This window comes from Drosophila persimilis, unplaced genomic scaffold (genome assembly GCF_003286085.1).
Source record: "Drosophila persimilis strain 14011-0111.01,24,50 unplaced genomic scaffold, DperRS2 tig00000793-arrow-arrow-pilon, whole genome shotgun sequence".
In the NCBI taxonomy this organism is placed as follows: Eukaryota; Metazoa; Arthropoda; class Insecta; order Diptera; family Drosophilidae; genus Drosophila; species Drosophila persimilis.
In genome coordinates, this window is record NW_020825354.1 from 862,582 (window position 1) to 883,020 (window position 20,439).

A 20,439-nucleotide genomic window follows, 5' to 3' on the forward strand; every position below is an offset into this window, starting at 1 on the left:
GTGGGATTCATTCGAGATTCCGAATCCAGACATTTTTTTTGGAAGCCACCACAGAGTCGAGAAATATATAGAGTATATATGTATATATTTTTATGCATACCCACACGCCTCAGAATGTCAATTTTATGAGGAGATAGAAGCAGAGCTAGAAGTATAAATACCCTTTCGCATTTCGGCTCCAATAGATCTCCAAAGGGATCTCAGCAGATCTCTCAGATAGATCCTCCCGCCACCCCACCACAATAGCTGTAAGCGGAACTCGTGAGGCGATGTTTATCCAAATGCCAGTAAAGCGTTAAGCAAAATTGTATTGATATTTCTAGATAACAGAAAACCCACCATTTAGACGATAAGAAAAGCCAACCTTCCTCCCGCAGACCGCAGATAGTAGGTGGGACTACACACACACTCAAAAGAATGATTCAAGTACTGTCTAAATGAAACAGCAGCTATTTTGTGTACAAATTATACGGGTTCGACGTTCTAGAATAAAACTATCGAGAAATTATCGAAACTGGTAAAACATTTATTTAAAAACGCATCCGTTCTAAAAATTGTCTCTAAATAAAACTATCGGATAAACTGGATTTCCCTCAAGATTACGAAGAGAGGCCTTGTGTGTATTCTTGAAATTTTCAATTATAATTTTCAAATGTTTCAACCCAAATCGTTGCCAATCGGGGAGACTGGCGAATATCGAGAGCTAGAACACTTTTGAAATGATTTTTCAGCCACCAACTGAAATATTACATTTAATTTTAAGCATTTAATTTAATTATATATCAAACAAATTTCAAAAGAGAGAGAACGGTATATTTGTGCTGCTGCCTCGTTTATTCATTGCTTAATCAAGATCGGGAAAAATAGATGTCCCTAAAAAAAAAATTAAAAAACAAAAACTAAAAACTGTTCAAATCGCATGCTATGCAAATACAAAAAAAAATTGTTGAAAATATTTAAATAAATGCATACCTACCGCAGGGTACGAGCATGCAGAGTATTGTATATTTAATAAGTGCAAAAAGTCCAGAAACAACAAATATTAAAACAAAAAAAAAGGAGTAATTATTTATTGATTAAAAATTGTTTTACGGACAACAACAACAACGGCAACAAAAATGTGGAGCAAACAAAATGCAATCTATTTACAAACAAAAGAAAAAATAAACAAAAATAAAAAAATAAACAAGGAAAAGGCAAAAGCAATGCAAAACGGGAAAAGCGAGAGCATAATTCATACAGAGAATAGAGTTGAAAATATATACATACTATATAGTATATATAAACACACACATACTATATGTTTATATATACAAATATCCAACAAAAACAAAACTATTAAACATTTTTAAGAAGATTGCAAAAAAAAGAACAAATTTAAAATTAAAAAAAAAATACAGCAGTAAAATATATGTATTTTTCGATGTAAGCTGTTTGTTAGCGAAAGATATGAAAGAGAGAAGAGTGCGACGCTATCGGAAAGGCCACGCGACGCAAGCGAGACGGCAATAGCAGCTAAACATTTCCAAAGAAAATCGAAATATCGAAAAACAAGCAAGGCGGTTCATGAGACATAAATTAAAACAAGAATACAAAAACAAATAATGTTCTATTTGATGTTGCAAATGAGAAAAATAAATATAAAACATGCTATGTGAAAAAAACCAACCAGTTGAAACGTTTTTGTCGAGGCACACACCGGGAGCCGTTGAGATTCCGTTGAGATCTAGACGGATATGATGTGACTAGAGTCCTGCAATCGGTGGTATTCCGGGACTCTGAGAGAATCAGCGATTATTCAGTTTTCTCATGACTTCGAATGAAGCGAATGAATCACCTCGTTTACACTGTGTTAGATGTTTCTTCTCGCTCACTCTCTAATTGATTTTCTGGTAGAGAGAACGAGAAAGCAATACACAAATTTGCTTCGCCCTCTTAGTTCTTGATTACTGATTCGGGGTGATTCGAATCCGACTGAAGGAAGGATTCGCATCAAAGGGCAATGAGTAAATACTGTGGATTCATATTTCCTTTATGGGATTGGGGAACGCTACCTTCTCTGGTACTGTACTCTTTGAGTAATGGGTATATGAAGATTATAATCTGTTTTTTATTTACTATTATGGTTTAATTTTCTCTCGAGAGTATTTGACACTCGGGGAAACACATTCCCCTTTCAGCCCACTTTTTGCGAAACTGAAATTAAAAACAAGCCTGTAGAAATTTTGTGTATGTTTGTTAGAGTCGGGCTATAGCTCTCTGGGGTATTAAATCAGTGTCTGGAAAATAAACACCAATGCGGGGATGAGGTCCAGAGGGGAGAAAACCCAACGTACCATTAAATTGATGACACCATACGGCGGGTGGGTGAGTAATGCCCCCTTTGGAGCCCCAGGGGAGTGCACAACTGTTTTTAGTTTTTGGATCGGTGGGCGTCAGGCATTGCGCTCTATAGATATCAGAGCTTGTTGCATTACTCGATCTGATGGAAGTGCATAGGCATAGGCCCCTACAAAGTCCACTCTAGATTTAGAAATAATGATTTTTGAATTATATATGGTAATATGTACTCTATACATACTCTATTCACATCAGATCAACAGATGCAGATGGTTTTTCTCTTTATACGAAACTTTGTATCTCAGCTTAAAGATATTTTGGGAATGATCTTGTGATGCCATGAAAACGATTGCTGGTACGCATAATTTAGCTAAAACCTATATCTATGATTGCCCTTGCCATTACCACTTGGGATTCCGAAGAAAACACTTTCGGTGTTTTCGATTATCTAAATTTCAAATCTTTGCTCTCTGCATTCTGCTCTGTTTTTATACCCGATACTCAAAATGAGTATTGGGGTATATTAGATTTGTGGTAAAAGTGGATGTGTGTAACGTCCAGAAGGAATCGTTTCCGACCCCATAAAGTATATATATTCTTGATCAGCATCAATAGCCGAGTCGATTGAGCCCTGTCTGTCTGTCCGTCCGTCCGTCTGTCCGTCTGTCCGTCTGTCCGTCCCCTTCAGCGCCTAATGCTCAAAGACTATAAGAGCTAGAGCAACGATGTTTTGGATCCAGACTTCTGTAATATGTCACTGCTCCAAAAATATTTCAAAACTTTGCCCCGCCCACTTCCGCCCCCATAAAGGGCGAAAATCTGTGGCATCCACAATTTCGACGATACGAGAAAACTAAAAACGCAGAATCGTAGAAGATGACTATATCTTCTAGAGTGCAAAATCTGAACCAGATCGTATAATTATTACAGCCAGAATCACGAAAACAATTTCACTTTTTCTCGCTCTGTCTCACTCTAACACACAGGTTTCATGGTCGGTTTTGCCAATTGCAAAATATGAGTTCAAGGATCTCAGAACGTATAAAAGCCAGAGCAACCAAATTTGGTATCCACACTCCTGTGATATCGGACCTTGACCGTTTCCTGTCCAAATTTCGCCACACCCCCTTCCGCCCCCGCAAAGGACGAAAATCTGAGGCAACCACAAATCTCAGAGACTATTAAGGCTAGAGTAACCAAATTTGGTGCACACACTCCTTTAAGATGTCACTATAAAACGTATATCTCAGAATTTCGCCCCACCCCCATCCGCCCCCACAAAGGACGAAAATCTGTTGCATCCACAATATTGCAGATTTGAGAAAACTAAAAACGCAGAATCATAGATAATGACCATATCTATCAGGTTGCTGAATCTGGATCAGATCAGATCATATTTATAGCCAAAAGGAACAAATCAATTTGCAGTGGCTACGCAGCGCCCGACGTCACGCTCAGACTGATTTTCTGTCTCTCTCGCACGCACTCTTTGTCGTGTCGTTAAATATTAGCGGCGTCTGCCGGAGGAGAGCCATACTGACTTAGTATCGGGTATAACCTTAGAGTTGCGGTGTCCGCAGCAACTCACAACGTTCCCCCTCGTTATTACAAGGCTTGAGTGTACTTGGATTTTATATTCTTTTGTGTGTTTTAGAAATTTCTTCCCTACATAGAATGTGTTCCAATATTTCCTGCTCCATTTCACAGCATCTACCGGAGTGTATCTCCTACCAGTTTCAATTTCTTGCGGTGACAGTGCCATGTTCTTCAATGGCTTTCAAGGGATCACAGAATTTCTTAATTCCTACCTGCATATACATACATATTTCATAAGAAATTACAGTGCTGAAAGAATCTTTCCAATGTCTAATGTTTTTTTTATTATTGACCTACTTTGATAACGAGCATATCATGCAATCTTGCAATCATGCAGGCATTCAAATTGTGAAAACCCGGCACATGTGGCTCGGAGAAGTCGCCAAGCGAAACCCACTGGCTCTGTGTGCTTTCAGTCTCTCTCTCTCTCTCTCTCTCGTTTGCTTTCCCTAGCGCCTTTCTATAGCTTACAGTCGATCCCGATGTCTCAATCTCTAGCGTTTATTCTAAGCCTCGATCGCTTGCTAGTAGCTGATCAGTCATCTTTTGGTCATTACATATGAACCTTAAATAGAACCCATTTGATAGCATAATCAGCATGTACCGCAGTGTATATAAATCATGCCCAGAGCTCAGTGTTTGACTAATCAATTCAGACACTAATGGCGGACTCTGTGGCTGGAAAAGCAAAACAAGTTCCAGAGATTGATTCCGACAGCTATACTAGATGCAAAAAGCCAGCGCCGCACTGGCACTTAAGCCTCATGAAAACCGATTAGGAGGTTGGAGGCAATGCTCCATAATCATACAATACATTTACATTAGAATACTTTATTATCAATCAGGTTTTTGTAGTTTATTATTATTATTGAACTACAATTGTCATTGCGCAGCCTTTCGAGGAGATACGCACGGATTTTCGCTTTGAATTGAATCGGTATTGGTGGTATTGGGGGATAAAACTGATATAGAACGGAAAACTGGAAATTGATTAAGCATTTGCCTATAGTTTGGGCAGACCAGCCGATATGGAGCTCTCGATGCCGCAATGATCTTGGCCGCGGAGAATACGGAAGAAACCGTTGTCGCCCCAGTCGGTGTTCCAGGAGTTGCCAATCAGCCAATAGGGCACCTTGGACTCACCCCAAACGCCCCAGCCAAGGATGCGTATGGCATGGCCGCCCAGCTCCTTGCCATGCTCATGCTGATACACGCCGCTCTTGTACAGAATCAGATCTTCGTAGACGGTAAAGGCTCCCTCGACGGGGCCATTGGTCATGATCTCCTGCTGAATTTCGGCCACATTTCTGCGCACCGAATACGACTTGGAGCCGAAGTTCTTGTCCTTGGCATACTCCACGCTGTAGCTGGCCTGGCACTTGTGCTGGCAGCTTGGCGTACTGCCATGAGAGCAGGGCGGACGAGTGCCGTTCACGTGATGTTCACACGGTGCTATCTCGTACGGCCGGCAGCCCTACAATTAATAGAATTGACAAATACATTTCAAGCGGGCAAACGAGAGGACAAGATGAAATGAACACAAACCTGAGTGGAGCCATAGGGTCCGCCACTGACGATACCCTTGCGCGTCCAGTAGCTCCAAGCGGCGCCAGGGAAGCCGCCATTGCAACCAAAGCCGCAGATGTGGCAGCAGGACACCAAATCATCGGCCGACAAGTGAAAGTTCACTTTTCCTTCGGAATGAATGCACACCTTTAAAAAAAAAAAGATAGCGATTTCAGTAAAAGGGGTGCAAACAAAGAGTCGAGAAGCAACAGCAGCAGCAGAGCGCAACACAAAAGGGCGACTATCGAATCGATAAGCGAATGGTCAGGGTATCAGATAAGCAACCACCACCACCTGCCGCCGTCTGCGTTGCAGTCTCTTGTCTGCCTGTACGCGACTTACGCGATCCGACATGGCTTCAACGGCGCCAAAGGCCCAGCAGGAGCCACACGAGCCCTGGTCACGAATCTCCCCAATAGTGGGGCAATTTGGCCAGGCCTTTCGGGCATCAAACTCCTCAGGAATATCAATGCCATCGTCCGCATAGAGATCGCCCAGAACAATACGCTTCTCGGGCAAAGCAAACTTGTGGGCATCGGGATGGACGCCCATCAGGCCTCGGATGTACTCCTCCGACACGGATTCTTTAAAATTACGGCCAACCTGTAGGGTAAATAACACGATTACTAGTGCCACACGTCACAAAGGAAAAATCTGGCGTTTTGCGTCTTACCTGCCAGGTTGATGCCTTGCTGCGCACCAGCTCGATGAATTCATCGGATAGCATGGAAGGCCCCTCCGTGGCGGAGACAGCCACCGCCATGGTCATGGCCAAAAGCAGAAAATTCATTTTTCTGCTTTATTCCCAGCGAAAATGACGCTGACAAAGCAAAATTTCACACACAAAAGAGAACGAAAAAATTGGAAAATGACGACGCGGATTAGGGGATTGACTCTGATAATACTGGCAGAGCCGGTCGAATCGGCAGCCTGCGGGGCTTCTTGAAAACTGTGTGAAAATCAGTTGAAAACTGAGTCTTTATGTTCTGTTTTTGTTCAATTTTTGTTGTTGTGACGCGGACTTATCGATAAAATAAACCGCCTGACCCTCAGAAATAACGAGTTTGGTCCACTTAAGCCCCCTCTATTTAAACAGTTCATTGACGTGATTTAGATGGCGGAAAATCTTACTGATTGTAATATCTTGTAGATCCATGCCATCTTTCCTCTGAACTTAAAAATAAACCACGACGAAACAAATGATTAATTTTCTTTTTTTTCGGTGGAATATTAACATACCCTTTTGGTTTACAATGGTTTAATTGTTATCCGTCAAGGATTGGAAATTTGGTTCGATTTTTATATTCCGTCTAATTTTACTAGCTAACTACAACCCTCAGCCCTGCCCACAAGCTTTTATCCGATTGAAAAATGACTTTCCCACAAGACTGATACATTTTAAAGACGCCTTTTATTGTATTGTGCACCAAAAAAGGTTTAAACAAAGAATATCTACAAAAATGTAAAATGTGTACATGGTCTCTACACGGTAACTACATGTTTGGTACATATGAACAACCTTTTTATGGAGTATAGACCTTTTTATACTCTACTTCATTAATTTAAGCTGTTTTTAAAACGTAATTAATAAATACATTTTCTTAGATTGATGTGTTAGACATATTCATGCATATTATTAGTGTCTTGTATATATATGTACATATCTCGATACAGATACCTATTCTTGGTTTCTGTAAACAATGGAATTAATTGGTATTTTAAAATTACTTAAAGTCTAAGATATCCCTACACGTAGGGATTCCAATTACTGCCATCCTCCGGCTTCAGATTATTGGTAATCAGCAAAATGACATCAATGATCCACCAGACACCCACACCGCCCATTGTCAGCAATTTGCCCACAGCTGTGCCTGTCTGTCCCAGGCAGAAGCGATCCATGCCAAGGAATCCCAGCAGCATGCTGTAGATGAGCGTGGTGACGAAATAGTGATCCGTGTAGCGGACACACGGCACACCCTCGCGGAAGAAGGTGCGGTCGCCGTAGCAATCGATGTCCGAGTAGACGGTGCACTGGACCTTCGTGTGCTCCACAGCTTCGTAGGAGGAGCCGCCGAAGCGCAGGCAGCCGTAGCCCTTCTCTATCCTGGCTGTGATGTTGTCCCTATGATCTATGGGATCCTTGCACTCGAGAAAGTCACGGGGTAGAAAGGAGCACATCACATTCGGCCCCAATGGGTGGAATGCTGAGTTTGAGCTGGAGGACGACGATCCTGATGAGGAGCTAGAGCCAAGTTGGGCCTGTACGGGGACCACTGACTGCACGGCCGTGCCGGAGACCACCGTTTGCGGCTGTTCCTTGTCGCTGCGTGCCTGTATGGCGTCGGTGGTTTGATTTGTTATTAGAAACGAGACCAAAATCCCGTATAAAACAACTCTGTCCTGCATCTTGTTCACGCGGTTTTTCAAAGGTTGAAGTTGCCAAGTCAAGTTGTCGTTTGGTGCAGCTAACTAACGTTTCTTTTATAGTTATTAATATGTTTTTTAATAAAGATAATTTGTTCAAAAAGTCTAGTGATGAGTGTTCCAATTTGCAATCAGCTGTGCGATGTATCGAAGGTGTGATATCGATATATTTGGATCACGATTTTAAAACATGAAAATTTCGTGGAAAAAGAAGAAGAAGACAATTTCACAGCAAAATCACAGCAAAATCATAGCAAAATCATAGCAAAAGGAAGAAGAAGAACAGACCGCGGACTGGGGGTGGGGGTGAACAGCTGTTCGACTAAAACGGCAACTGGCGTCTGGTGCGATTGAAAGACGTGGGGAATGGGGCATTATCGGATAATTCTATATAGCTGGTAATATTCGACGGAATATCAAAAAGGAGGAATAAGTAAAACAGAACTTGAATTATCGTAGATAAAGGCCCGGTTGACAACATTTAAATCCTTGTCGCTCACATTCAAAAAAGTTCGATTTGGCGCGCACCACTCGGTATATTTTTCAAGTGAGACCGTATATACTGTAGAAACTGGTTTTCGCCGCGCTCCCATGTGGTGTTTTTTAGTGCTAAATGGTATTTTTGTCATCTATTAATTTAATTTTCAATTTTATATAGAAATCCAATAAAAGCAAGTATTTCGATTAGGCCAATCATGTAAAGAATTGATTCATCAAACGTATAAAATTGAATGGGCACGGCTAAATCTTCCATATAGATAGTATTATTCAACGGAACAAAGAATATGAGGAATTGGACGTTTTTTGAATCGAATTTGAATTCGCCGCAGTTCGCCGCAGTTCGCCGCAATTTCGCTTTAGCAACAATGAGTCTCGTTCCATACACAATGTTGCACATTCCATACACACTGTTGCGGCAACATTTACTTGAAAACCGTATTTTAGTCAAAATAAAATACATTAAGGTAATTAAAAGAAGCAATCTTGTAGAAAATGCATTTATCTATGGAATAATCCTAAGTGGGCATCTATAGCTTGAAATATAGGCAATACCCGATTCGCCGCAGTTTTGCTTTTGCAACAATGAGTCTCATTCCATACACAAACATGTTGCTAATTCCATGCACACATACCCTGGGGCAAATGGATGTTATAGAATTGTGAATACGTTTGTCTTCCAAGACTCCGTAGGTATCAGGATCGAGATGAATATACACAAGATACTAATAATGTACTCGAATATGTCTAAAGAATATCAATTTGAGAAAAAGTCTTCATAAATTAAGTATGATCTTTGTATAAAATTAACGAAATAGGGTGCACAAAGGCCTATACACGCATCATGTCTTTAAATACCAGCAACATTGCAACTGATTTTTTGTTGAACTACTTTGTTATTGCCTTGTTTTTGCCAAAATACAATAAAAGCAAGGACTAAAAACTAACCAATGGTGTAGAAAATTGATTCATCAATGGGCTAAAATTATGTGGGCACGGCTAAATGTTCTATATAGCTAGTAATATTCAACGGAAGAAAGAAAACGAGGAATATGTATAGTAGAACTTGAGTTCGTCAGTATATTTACGGTATATTTTTTAAGTGAGACGGTATGTTTCGGTAGTGTGTGACGCGCGGTCACACTCTTGCTGCGCGCGTCGGAATAAAACAATGAAAATAGAGTGACGAATTTTTTTCCGTTGTTTGTATTCTCATTGTTGAAAAAAAGCTCTCGGCGCGATGTTTGACTGGCAGCTCGTTTATTTTTGTTAATTTTTTGAAGTTTAAAAAATACGTTAAGACGGCAATAAGTGTGAGTGAGCAGGGAGAGAAATAACCCACTACGAAACGCGACGACAGCGACGCTGACAACGAAAAATGATCAAGCCGAATCTATGCGCCAAATCTTGGTTGTAGTTTTAGGCCAAGCAACGACTAAAACCACGGCTTAAACGCACAAAGGAGAACTGCAGCTCTGGCTGGCGCTGCGGCGGCGGCAATCGACTACGAAAGCAGATTATTGCAGATATATACATACGTATATTTGTGTATATAGTTTTTTTTTTTTTGCTGGTGTGACGCTCGTTTTGTTACGACGTTTCCGATGATCTTGGCCCGTTGTTGTTTGCCTTTCGTGTTGTTGTAACTCGTTTTGTGCGCGCGTGTGATGTGTGATTCATGCAACCCAACAGCACCAGCAACAACAACGAAAACGACAAAAAGAGTGAAATATGCTAAGTAAATAAGTGGCAGGGCAAAGAGAGTAGTAGAAGCCACAAAATACTTCTTTGACGCGTGCATCCTCGATTGAGAGCGCAAGATAAAAAGCCATACACAAAAACACACCACGATCGCGCTCAGTGAGAGTGAGCAGGAAAGAGAGAGATACAGACAGACAGAGAGAGAACAGAGGTGTGTTGTAGTTGTACAGCTGTCAAGTGCGCCGAAGCAGCGGCAGCGACAGCGACAGCGACTGCGACGTCCAAGTCCTTTTTCGTTCGACTAGCAGGCCATCTCGCTCGCACGCTAGATCACTATTCTCCTCCACTGCAGCTGCCTCTCTAACAACTGAAAACCGAAAAACCACGAACAAGAAGAAGAGAGAGGATGCCAACAACAAACTGCAGCAGCAGCAGCAGCAGCGGCAGCGGGCAGACAAGCATAAAGAAGAGCATTCCATTGGAAAAAACGTGTGCATTATTATTAATATAATTAATAATTACTAAAACAACAACGAAATACATGTGCGTGCGTGTGAGTGAAATAGAAAGTGCATTAACAGCAACAAAAACAACAACAACAAACAGTAAAGTGTAAAAATACCAATACAACAAGAGCAATACAAACGAAATGAAGGTTACCGTTTGCTTCGGCGATGTGCGCATTCTGGTGCCCTGCGGCTCCGGAGAACTTCTCGTCAGCGAATTGGTCAAGGAGGCAACGCGGCGCTACATCAAGGCAGCCGGAAAGGTAAGAAGCAGCCCCCTATTCCTTCCCCCCCCCCCCCCCATTCTATTCGACAGCGGAAATGCTGCACTTGAGAAAGAGAGTAATTACATAAGAATAAAATAGCTGAAGTGAAGTCCAAAACGAAAGACCCGATCCGATCCGAAAGACACACAAAAAAAGGTTCTTCTTGGGTGGAAGGGGAGCCGCCAGCCCCTCGGCGCTCTGCGGCAAGACAGAGACAAGAAACAATGAACAGTAACAGTGACAGTGACAGAAGAAGAGTGCATAAGTGTGTGTGTGTGTGTGTAGGTAAAATATTTGAATAATGATAAGACAGTGATGGAAAGAGAGGGTGAGGGAGCAGAGGCAGAGTGAGTGAGCCATAAAAACAAACACCGAAAAAAACGAGGAATTTCGTAGAGATGATAACAACAACAAACAAATCGAAAAGAAAAAAAGAAAGAAAAGAATGAGACGAAGCAAAGAAGAGCCAAAATAAGCATGAGAATTATAATAATGTAAGAGAAAAGGGCAAGCCGGCAATCAAAAGAACATTTTTGATATCTCTCTGAACCCATTTGAACCCATCCCGGGTTACAACCACAGTAACCAGCGGTGTGTGTGTGTGTGTGTGTGTGCGAGGCAGCGACAGGTAAACAACAAAAACGCCACAGTGAGAGTGGGAGTGGGAGACGAGATGCACCGGCGCTGCCCTATGGGGATCCAGATCTGGAGATGTGGAACCCTAATTAATGGGAAATTTGTGTGTGTTTTGGGGTTCGGTTGGGTTCGGATCCTACGAGTAGTGTAATTAATCAAAAAAGGTCTGGCTTTTCCAGTGAAATCAATTTTCGAATTGTGGGGAGTGGAGCTGTAGCTTTTCCATTTTGATTAAATCATTATATGAATTATTTGGATATGTGCTCCAGTAGGGGGCCGCGGGCCGGGGGCCGCGGGCCTGGCTCCATTTCCGGTGCAACCTGTGTGAATTTTTCCGTTCATTTCGGTTCGGTTCGGTTCGGTTTGCTTCCATTGTCTGGCCGCAAAAGATGTGAAAACTGTGTCAGCTGTGCAGCGAAGAACGAGATGAAACTGTGAGACCTGGAGACGCTCTCCATTTCGCGATCACGTGTGCAGCGGCGGTGGCTGCGGCGGCGGCAGATTCCAGACCAAACCAAATCAAAAAAAAGAAAAAGAAAAAACTCCCCACAAAATCTACAACTTGCTAATTATGCAATTAAATTATACCACACCCCGTAACCGTACCCCGTGCCCCCCCCGGCTCTGAATAACTTTTTCTGCAAACTCGACAAAAATCAAATGTCTTCCCAGCTTTGCATTTTGGAATTCTTTACGGCAGTCGGTCGGTCTCCTCTCCCGATGTATGTATGTATGTATGCATGTACTGCTCGCACTGCTTGGACATATTTTCACTCCGATTCCGATTCCATTTTGTGCTTTGCAGCTGCTTTGGCTCTATTTTGTGTTTTCTTTTTATTATTTATCTCTCCGTTCGTCATGGTTTTCTTGTGTGGATTTTCGCTTTTCTTTCTTTTGTTTCGAGCATGTGTCAGAGCCAAAAACAGAACCAGAAACAGATTGAAACCAATTGCAGTTGCATATTCTAGCCACGAGATACAAGATAAGTCCCATTATGGCATTTAAATATGTTTTTTTCGGCATGTGGGCATGTGGGTGGCATTTGTGGACTTTATTTTAATACTAGTATCTGTGGAATGCAGCCCCGGGGGGGCAATGGAGCAATGGATAAACTTGATTTGTTTTTTAAAGAATTACTAACTGAATCCCGGAAATGTTTCAATTGCATTTAATATTTTAATTTGTTCATTCTGAGAGAGAAAAATATTATAGTACCACAACAACACATTTTCCAGTATTTTTTAAATCATTAATTAAAATTTAAATGTAAAACATACATAATATATAATATATATTTAATTTAATATGATTCATATTGGAATTAAATATGTCCTACAAATGTTATATATTATATTTTTACTTTAAAGAGTTTTTTTTTATATTTTCTTTTTTGAATTAATTAATTATTTTTAATATTGAATTGCCGAAAACGTACACGAAAATGTCCTTATTTTTCTATTTCCACTGGCATAATGTTTTTAGTATTATATAATATTTATATTTATTTTTCTCAGAGATAAATATTTAAATGAAATATTCGATTTTTCAAAGTTATTATTATTCAAATTTAAATATAAAATATACATAGATAATTTAATATATTTCATATTTGAATTAAATATGTATATCCTACAAATGTAATACATATATTTTATTTTGACTTTAAAGAGTTTTTTATATTTTTATATATATTTCATATATTAAATATTAGTAATTAAAAAATAAAAAATAATTAATTAATTCAACAAATATATTTATTTTATATTTTTTGAATTAATTATTTTTAATATTGAATTGTCGAAAACGTACATAAAACAATCCTTATTTTACAATCTCCACTGGCATAATATTTATATTTATTTTTCTCAGAGATAAATATTTAAATTAAATATTCGATTTTTCAAAGTTATTATTATTGAAATTTAAATATAAAATATACATAGATATATTTCCTACAAATGTTATATATTTGTATATATGTATATTTTCTATATTAAATTTTAATAATTAAAAATAATTAATTAATTCAAAAAATATATTTATTTTATATGTTTTGGATTATACATTTTTAATATTGAATTGTCGAAAATGTAAATGAAACAATCCATCTACATTTATTTCTTTATTTATTTTTTTAAAATTTGTTTAACAATATTTTTTATCCGTTCCCATGATTCCACGATCTCCCCCCCAGAACTCCTTTGTTCGAGCGCCGCTTTAGTGGGCGTTTCGACATTTCTTATCAAAAAAATTAAAGCCCGCTCTGTTTTGGGGGCAAGGGGCAAGGGGAAGGGGTAGGAACTGTCCTCCCCGTGCCATCTCGTCGTGCAATTTGCAGCAGCAATTTTCCGACTAGCAGATACCCTTTTGGGCAAGGGGAAAGGGGGGGGGGGGGGGCATCAAACGCAAAGCTTAGCAACAACAAAAAATTCATTGAGCATTTTTCGCTTGTCTCTGTCTCTGTCGCTGTCGCTGTCTCCTTCTCTGCCTCTTTCTCTGTTTCTGTGTGGGGCTGCTGCTGCCGCTGCTGCTGAAATTCTTGGCATTAAGTGGCAACAGCAGAAAACCAGTTTTTGAACAATTTGTACATTTTTTTTTGTTCAGTCATAACGAGAAATATCCAACGCTCTCTCTCTCTCTTTCTCTCTGTCTCTGTCTCTTTCATAGATGTATTTTTTGCACTTAAAATTTGTAGATTTTTCTACAACCGCTCCCTCCCCCTCCCCCCACTAATTGTTAGTGTATTTTGAGTGCGCTCTAATTGGTTTAAGCCCCCCCCCCCTCCCCTCCACCAATAATTAGAATGAAAATATGGTAGCAGCCAGCACCTCCCATATGGAGAATGAAGGCGTTGCGCGGAGGGAGGGAGGGGGAGGGGGGGACTGGGCACTGTGTGGAATGTGGAACGACAATGAGTACAGGCGGAGCGGAGCGGTGGGGGGGAGAGTGGGGGGCAACGAAACAATCAATAAAACCAAGCAGCAAACACCTTGAGAAGTTTTCATGGAATTTCGCATGGAATTCCTCTTCGAGGGGGGCTCGGAGGGGCGTTGGATCGCATCTGAATGGATTCTACACCCAAACTGGGGGATAGATTACGGCATATATAGGGAAGCAGGTTCCCATTGCCTCCCTTTGGCTCTCCTTCATTCTTTTTCTTTGATTCTCTAACGAGGCAAAATATTTAAAGTATTTAAAAAGCAAAAGCAAAAACCATGGACAAATGAAAGCCAATTATGAGGCTCAAAAGAGGGGGAGACCCCAGAACCAAAAACCAAAACCAAAACCATGGCAGATGTTTTACGACCTGCCTCAAACTACCTCTAGTTCTAGTTCTATTCGATTCTATTATATTTTCCTGCCTGCTAGGTACATCTATTTTTTTTTTGTTATCTAATCTCTTTTCCTTCCCCTGCCCCTCCCCCCTCTCTGTTTCTGCTTCCTTTCCTTCTAGAAGAAAATCAATTTTTTTGCTTTACCAAAATAAAAGTACAGTGCAGGGCATAGCTATAAAGACAAAAAAGGTCTAGGGTGATTTTAAAATATTATGGAAATGAATAAATAAATAATAAATATAGTATAATAATATATATAATAAATAATAATATAAATAAAGAAATAATAATAATAAAATAAATATAATATATAAATATATCATATAATAAAATAATACATATATAAGAAATAAATATAATAAAATAAAAAAAAAAATAAACAACAAATAATATGTATTTTGTATTTAAATACAATTTTTTTTAACTATAAAAATGAGACAAAAATTAGGCTGGATGAGTGGAGAGTACTTTGAATTGTCCATATTTTTTAAATTTTAAATTCAAACCAAAAAATTGTTTTTTTTTTTAATTTAAAAAAAAAACAAGCTCTTAAGTGGTATTTTATCGTTTTCCATGGGCTCTAAAGATAAATATACATTTATTTGTATTAGATATAATTTTTATTATTATTTATTTTTAGTTTTTATTATTTATTATTATTATTTATTTTTATTTTTTATTATTTATTATTATTATTTATTAATATTTTTTATTAATATTTTTTATTATTTATTATTATTATTTATTATCATTATTTATTATTATTATTTAATTTTATTATTTATTATCATTTTTATTATTATTTTATTATTTTTATTATGGGTATACATCTTTAAAATATAGAGTAAATCACCCTCCACCTAAAGTCTCCAAAAAATTCCACAAATATTCGTTGATGGCAAAACGAGCCTGGCCTGCAGGTCATAGGTCAGGCAAGAAGCGTTCTAGAAGAAATGTAAACAAAACCAGAAAAGTGTTGTAAGAAAATGAGTCTATTTTTCAAGTGGCAGACACGCAGCGTCAGGGGACAATCCCTCCTCCCCATCCTCCTCCTCCTCCTCCTGCAGCCATCAACCGTCAGGTAGCACTGTACTACAGAACAGGGCAACCCCCTGCGACTGCAGTGGCCTATACTCGTAATAATAATAGTTTTTGTTTCGGTTTCTGTTTTGTCGGTTGTCATGACAGCCACTTGAAGGTATACACATATAAATATATATATATATATATACCATTCCACGTACAAATATATGTACATATGTATCTTACATGCATGTAATGACTGGCCCGAACGTACTTATAGCGTCACTTTTTTTCTTTCTACTAGTAGATACATATCTGTAGATACTATTATTATTATTATTATTGGCAGTGCATTGTGGGCTTTGCTGATTCACTGTCTGGCTCTGCCTCTCTCTCTCTCTCGTCTCTCTCTCTGTCTGTGGCAATCCAGATACCAAATTAGGAGCGAAAAATTCAATTGAATTACGGTTTTGATGTGTGTTTTTTGTTTTTTTTGTTTTTGTCTCTCTTTATATCTTCTGGTAATTGAAAATAATTTCCACAGCGACACCCACTCGCCACAGAAAAGAAATATTCATTGGGGCTATCGCCCACATTCGCTCTATCGATCGATTAGAACTCGAAAAAGTCTATCCATCCATCGATTGGCAGACAAAAACCTCAATTGAATTGTGAAATTCTAAGGAATGGAAGAGGAAAAATCCTCCAAAATGAGAGTAATTTACGTGCGGCAGTGCCACTCGGCCTAGGTGTCGGTTCTGGGAGGGAGGGGTGGCGACAAAAGAAGGAGGAGGTGAAAAAGTCAAGGGATAAAGATGGAATTGAGGTATGTTTCTATTTGACTTCCATTTGGCTGCCGCCTCGCACGATTGCACGATTTTTTTTTTGTGGATGCCTGCAGGAGGGGCATTGAAAGGGGAGTGGAGGGGGTGGGGCGGGGGATATACGTTCCATTCTAGAATTACAAAACGTTTTATTGCCACACTAATTGAGTATCTATTTTCGGACACGCGCACGCACGTGTGTGGGTGTCTGTCCCGTTCCCCTTCCCGTTCCGTTCCGTTCCCCTTCCCTTCCCGTTCCGTTCCCCTTTCCATGCCCTATGCCCGGCCCTCCAGGGTATGCCGTGTCTCCTCTGGGATATGTGGGCTCTCGACTGGTATTATCAGTATTTTCTGCTTCGATCTGAGGAGATCTAAGACCTGCTACGACCGAAGGGCGCTGTCGTATGACGCGTGACGCGTCAGATTCGATGAATCTAGGCATATACAAAGGTATTTTTAAAAAGAGGAAGCGAAGGAGGAGTCCATTTTTCGTATAATCCTAGTTCCTGGTGGGATCTCTTATGGGAACACCTCTGACGGGGTATATTCTAGTCGTAAGAGTAGGTCGTATGGCATATTCCTGTGGTGTTTGGGTGCGGTGCGGTGGTGTGTGTGCTCCAGATGGCTTTTGGTTGCGTTTTATGCTTCCGCTTTTGGGATGCAGTCGATGACTACCTTTCGGTAGCGCCTAAGGATCCCCGGATACCCGGGCGCCTGCCATTGAAATTAGGGTGGGATTGGGGGGAGGGGGAGGGGTTTGTTGGTGGTGGGACAGCTGCTGTTTTTGTGGCATGCAACTGCTTGGCAACAGCAATGCAAACAGCAAATTAATTTGTTCAACTATTGACGTTTCGTTTGCCCAAAAAGCGGAAGCATGGAACCCGGAAACACGCCCACTTCCCCGCCCTTGAGAGGGCTTTCCAGGGGGGGGCAATGGAGGGGGCATTGGAGCGAGCTCCATTGAAGTGGAACCACGGGTCAAGTGCACGATGGTTTCTTCACCTTCAACCTTCATTTATTTCTTGAGCCTATCATCGGATGAATGGAGGCGGAATGGAGGCGGTACCCTAACCTTTACCTCTTTTACGGCATGTGATTATCATTATCTGAACATTTATTTGTTTTATAACAAATTTTTACTATAAATTCACTTTACTTTTGGAAGATTTTCGTTAATTTTCGATTAGATTTTTCATATTTAAAAAAAAAATGGAAATTTAGACTTTAAAAAATTTAAAAAAAAAGTCGTAATTAATTGTATTTTTGTTGTTGTTTCGTTTCGCCTGTTGACTAGTTTTATTAGTATATATATTAATTTGTTTTTTTTTTTGTTGTTTGTTTTGGCGGCTTGGAACAAACGGAATTGACAAAAAAAAACAAACAAAGGCCCAACAATGCAGCGATCTGTGGCGGTCCGTTGTCCGAAGTGGGCGTGGTCCTGATCCCCCAGTCCCAGTTGCATCTCACGCCCCACTTGGCTCCACATTCTGGTGTGCAGCAACGTGACGTTTTTGGGAAATGAGTAAGCGCAAAATAGGCACGGTTTGCAGCATATAAACAGAGAAGCTTTGGGCCATTACGGGTAGTACATATATGCATGGGGCATGGGGCATGTGGCATGTGGCATGTGGCATGTGGCATGTTGTGTAAACCCCATAAAAGCGTTCAACCGATCGCACATGTCTGATATATGTATGCCCTCTCGTATGTCCAGTGTTTGCCAAAAGGGTTGGCTCTTGGGTCAACATACCATATAGCCATATAGCCCAGCCCCATGGCCAGTCATCGTCATAAAGCACACACACACGGCCTCTCTCTCTCTCTCTCTCTCCGCTTTAGCATTCGATTCTTTCGTTGAAAGAAAACCTCTGCTAAAAAAGATTTTTATTTCTTTTCTCGTAACTAAAATCGCAAAAATCTCAAACCCAGAACGTCGCTCACGTTTCGGTGATAAAAAATAATGACAAATATATTTCGTTCTGCCTGTTATGCCCTCTAATGAGCAGGCTTCGGGTATCGAGTGCATTGAATTAACGGTTATTAAAGCAGAGCTTTCCAAGCAGTACAGGCAGTGGCAGCACCAGCGGCAGAGAGAGAGAGGGAGAGAGAGCGCTCGAGAGAGCTTTGTGTAAGGTCAGGCACACACACGCACACGCACACATACCCGCCTGCTGTATATTTCTAGGAGCAAAATCGTGTACAGTAATTCTTGAAATCAAGGGGAACAATCGGCTGTCATTAATATTAACAAATTATGTACATAAACAATTTGTGGGGCCGCATGCGAGAGTCGTATGTGCGTTGACTCACATTTGCACCTAAAAAGTGAGTCGGATCGTATGTATTTCCTATTTATTTATCCAGGTGTTTCCCTCTAACAAAAACTCTGGCGAAACTTTAATAAAAAAAAAGAAAAATGAATCATCTGAAAGAGAGTTAGGAGCGCGGCAAGAGAGGCAGAGGGAGGGAGAGGGAGAGCGAGCGCAAGAATGCTGATGAAGGCCATCGGCAAAGGTTGTCCGATTCCGAAGAGTGCCGAAGATGCCGCGCAGGCAGGGAGGGAGGGAGGCGGCGGCGCGGCTTTGGTTTTGTTTTTGCTTTTTTTACATTCTTGTTGCTTGTGGTTTATACCGTGTAATTGTGGCTTGTAAGAGAGTATATCTGTGCCATGGCTTGTATTCGATTATAAATGCAAGAACTCGATGAATGGGTATCCCCTGAGACGTATTCTCGGACTGTGAACGATTTTCGTAGGCGCTGCACGTGCAAGCAACGTTAAACCGTCTCTCCCTCGCTCTGTCGCACCCGCATGGGAAAGGTGTGCCACGCCTAAGAAAAAAATTGCGCATTTTGCCGTGTGGCCGCCCCTCCCCCATACCCCTGCTGCGCGCTTAATTAATTAAATAATTTGCGGCGGGGGCGATGATCTCGCCATCTCTCTCTCTCTCTCTCTCTCTCTCTTTGCATTCCATGTTGTCGCTCTCTTGTCGCGCTGTCTCTCTTTTGTGCTTACAAAAGACTGAGGCGACAAACTCGGCAAATGGCGGACAACGGCGACGACGACGACGCGGCGGTGTTCCAATTGAGCGCGTGTTCGATTTGTGTGCACCCACATGCCGCAACAACAACAACAGCAACAACAAGAGCTTTGGCCTTGAAATTTCATAGCAAAAAAAAACAACTACAAATAATTGCCCTTTTCCAAGGGGACATTTCTTGGGAAATTTCTTTGAATGTTGAAGGAAAGGCAACATCTGTGGTTAAACGGTAAACGGAAACCAGAGAGAGAGAGAGAGAGAGACGCGCTTTCGGTTGGGTTCCGTTCGGTTTCTGATTAGTCAACAAATACACACATATCTACATACATATGTATGTACATATGTGGTCGGTAGACAAACAATTTCCATAGTCCACTTTTCTTCCATCTCTTTTGGTGTCTCTTTGCGTGCAACAATTATTTATTGTTTAAAAGTCACCAAAGACTTTCCATTTATTTCATTTCCTTTGCTCGGCTTCTCTGTTGTAACCATTTTTGGGCTTTTAATTTCACTTCCATGAACAAAAAGCCACAACAACAACAACAACAACAACAAAAAAAGCTATTTATTTCTATAAAGAAAACAGTTTAAAACGAGGGGGAACGTTGTGAGTTGCTGCGGACACCGCAACTCTAAGGTTATACCCGATACTAAGTCAGTATGGCTCTCCTCCGGCAGACGCCGCT

At 40.5% G+C, this 20,439-nt stretch overlaps 3 protein-coding genes across 4 annotated transcripts in view; 1 reads left to right on the forward strand and 2 right to left on the reverse strand.

The window, feature by feature from the left end:
• Positions 1-4,763: 4,763 nt before the first annotated feature.
• LOC6598439 (cathepsin B) lies at positions 4,764-6,451 on the reverse strand. The gene is made up of 4 exons (XM_026992843.1): positions 6,176-6,451; positions 5,845-6,105; positions 5,482-5,649; positions 4,764-5,410 (listed from the first exon to the last, which is right to left on the reverse strand). The coding sequence occupies exons 1-4, from the start codon at positions 6,290-6,292 to the stop codon at positions 4,940-4,942; spliced, it is 1,017 nt and encodes a 338-aa protein (XP_026848644.1). The 5' UTR covers positions 6,293-6,451; the 3' UTR covers positions 4,764-4,939.
• Positions 6,452-7,108: 657 nt separating this feature from the next.
• LOC6598440 (TM2 domain-containing protein CG11103) lies at positions 7,109-7,988 on the reverse strand. The gene has a single exon (XM_002023531.2). The coding sequence runs from the start codon at positions 7,906-7,908 to the stop codon at positions 7,249-7,251; it is 660 nt and encodes a 219-aa protein (XP_002023567.1). The 5' UTR covers positions 7,909-7,988; the 3' UTR covers positions 7,109-7,248.
• Positions 7,989-9,692: 1,704 nt separating this feature from the next.
• The window catches only part of LOC6598442 (partitioning defective 3 homolog), a 40,766-nt gene continuing 30,019 nt past the window's right edge, over positions 9,693-20,439 (forward strand). For both annotated transcript variants that reach the window (XM_026992799.1, XM_026992801.1), the window contains exon 1: positions 9,693-10,894. In XM_026992799.1, the coding sequence (XP_026848600.1) occupies positions 10,775-10,894 (120 nt within the window). In that variant the 5' untranslated portion in view covers positions 9,693-10,774. The remainder of the gene's footprint in view (positions 10,895-20,439) is intronic.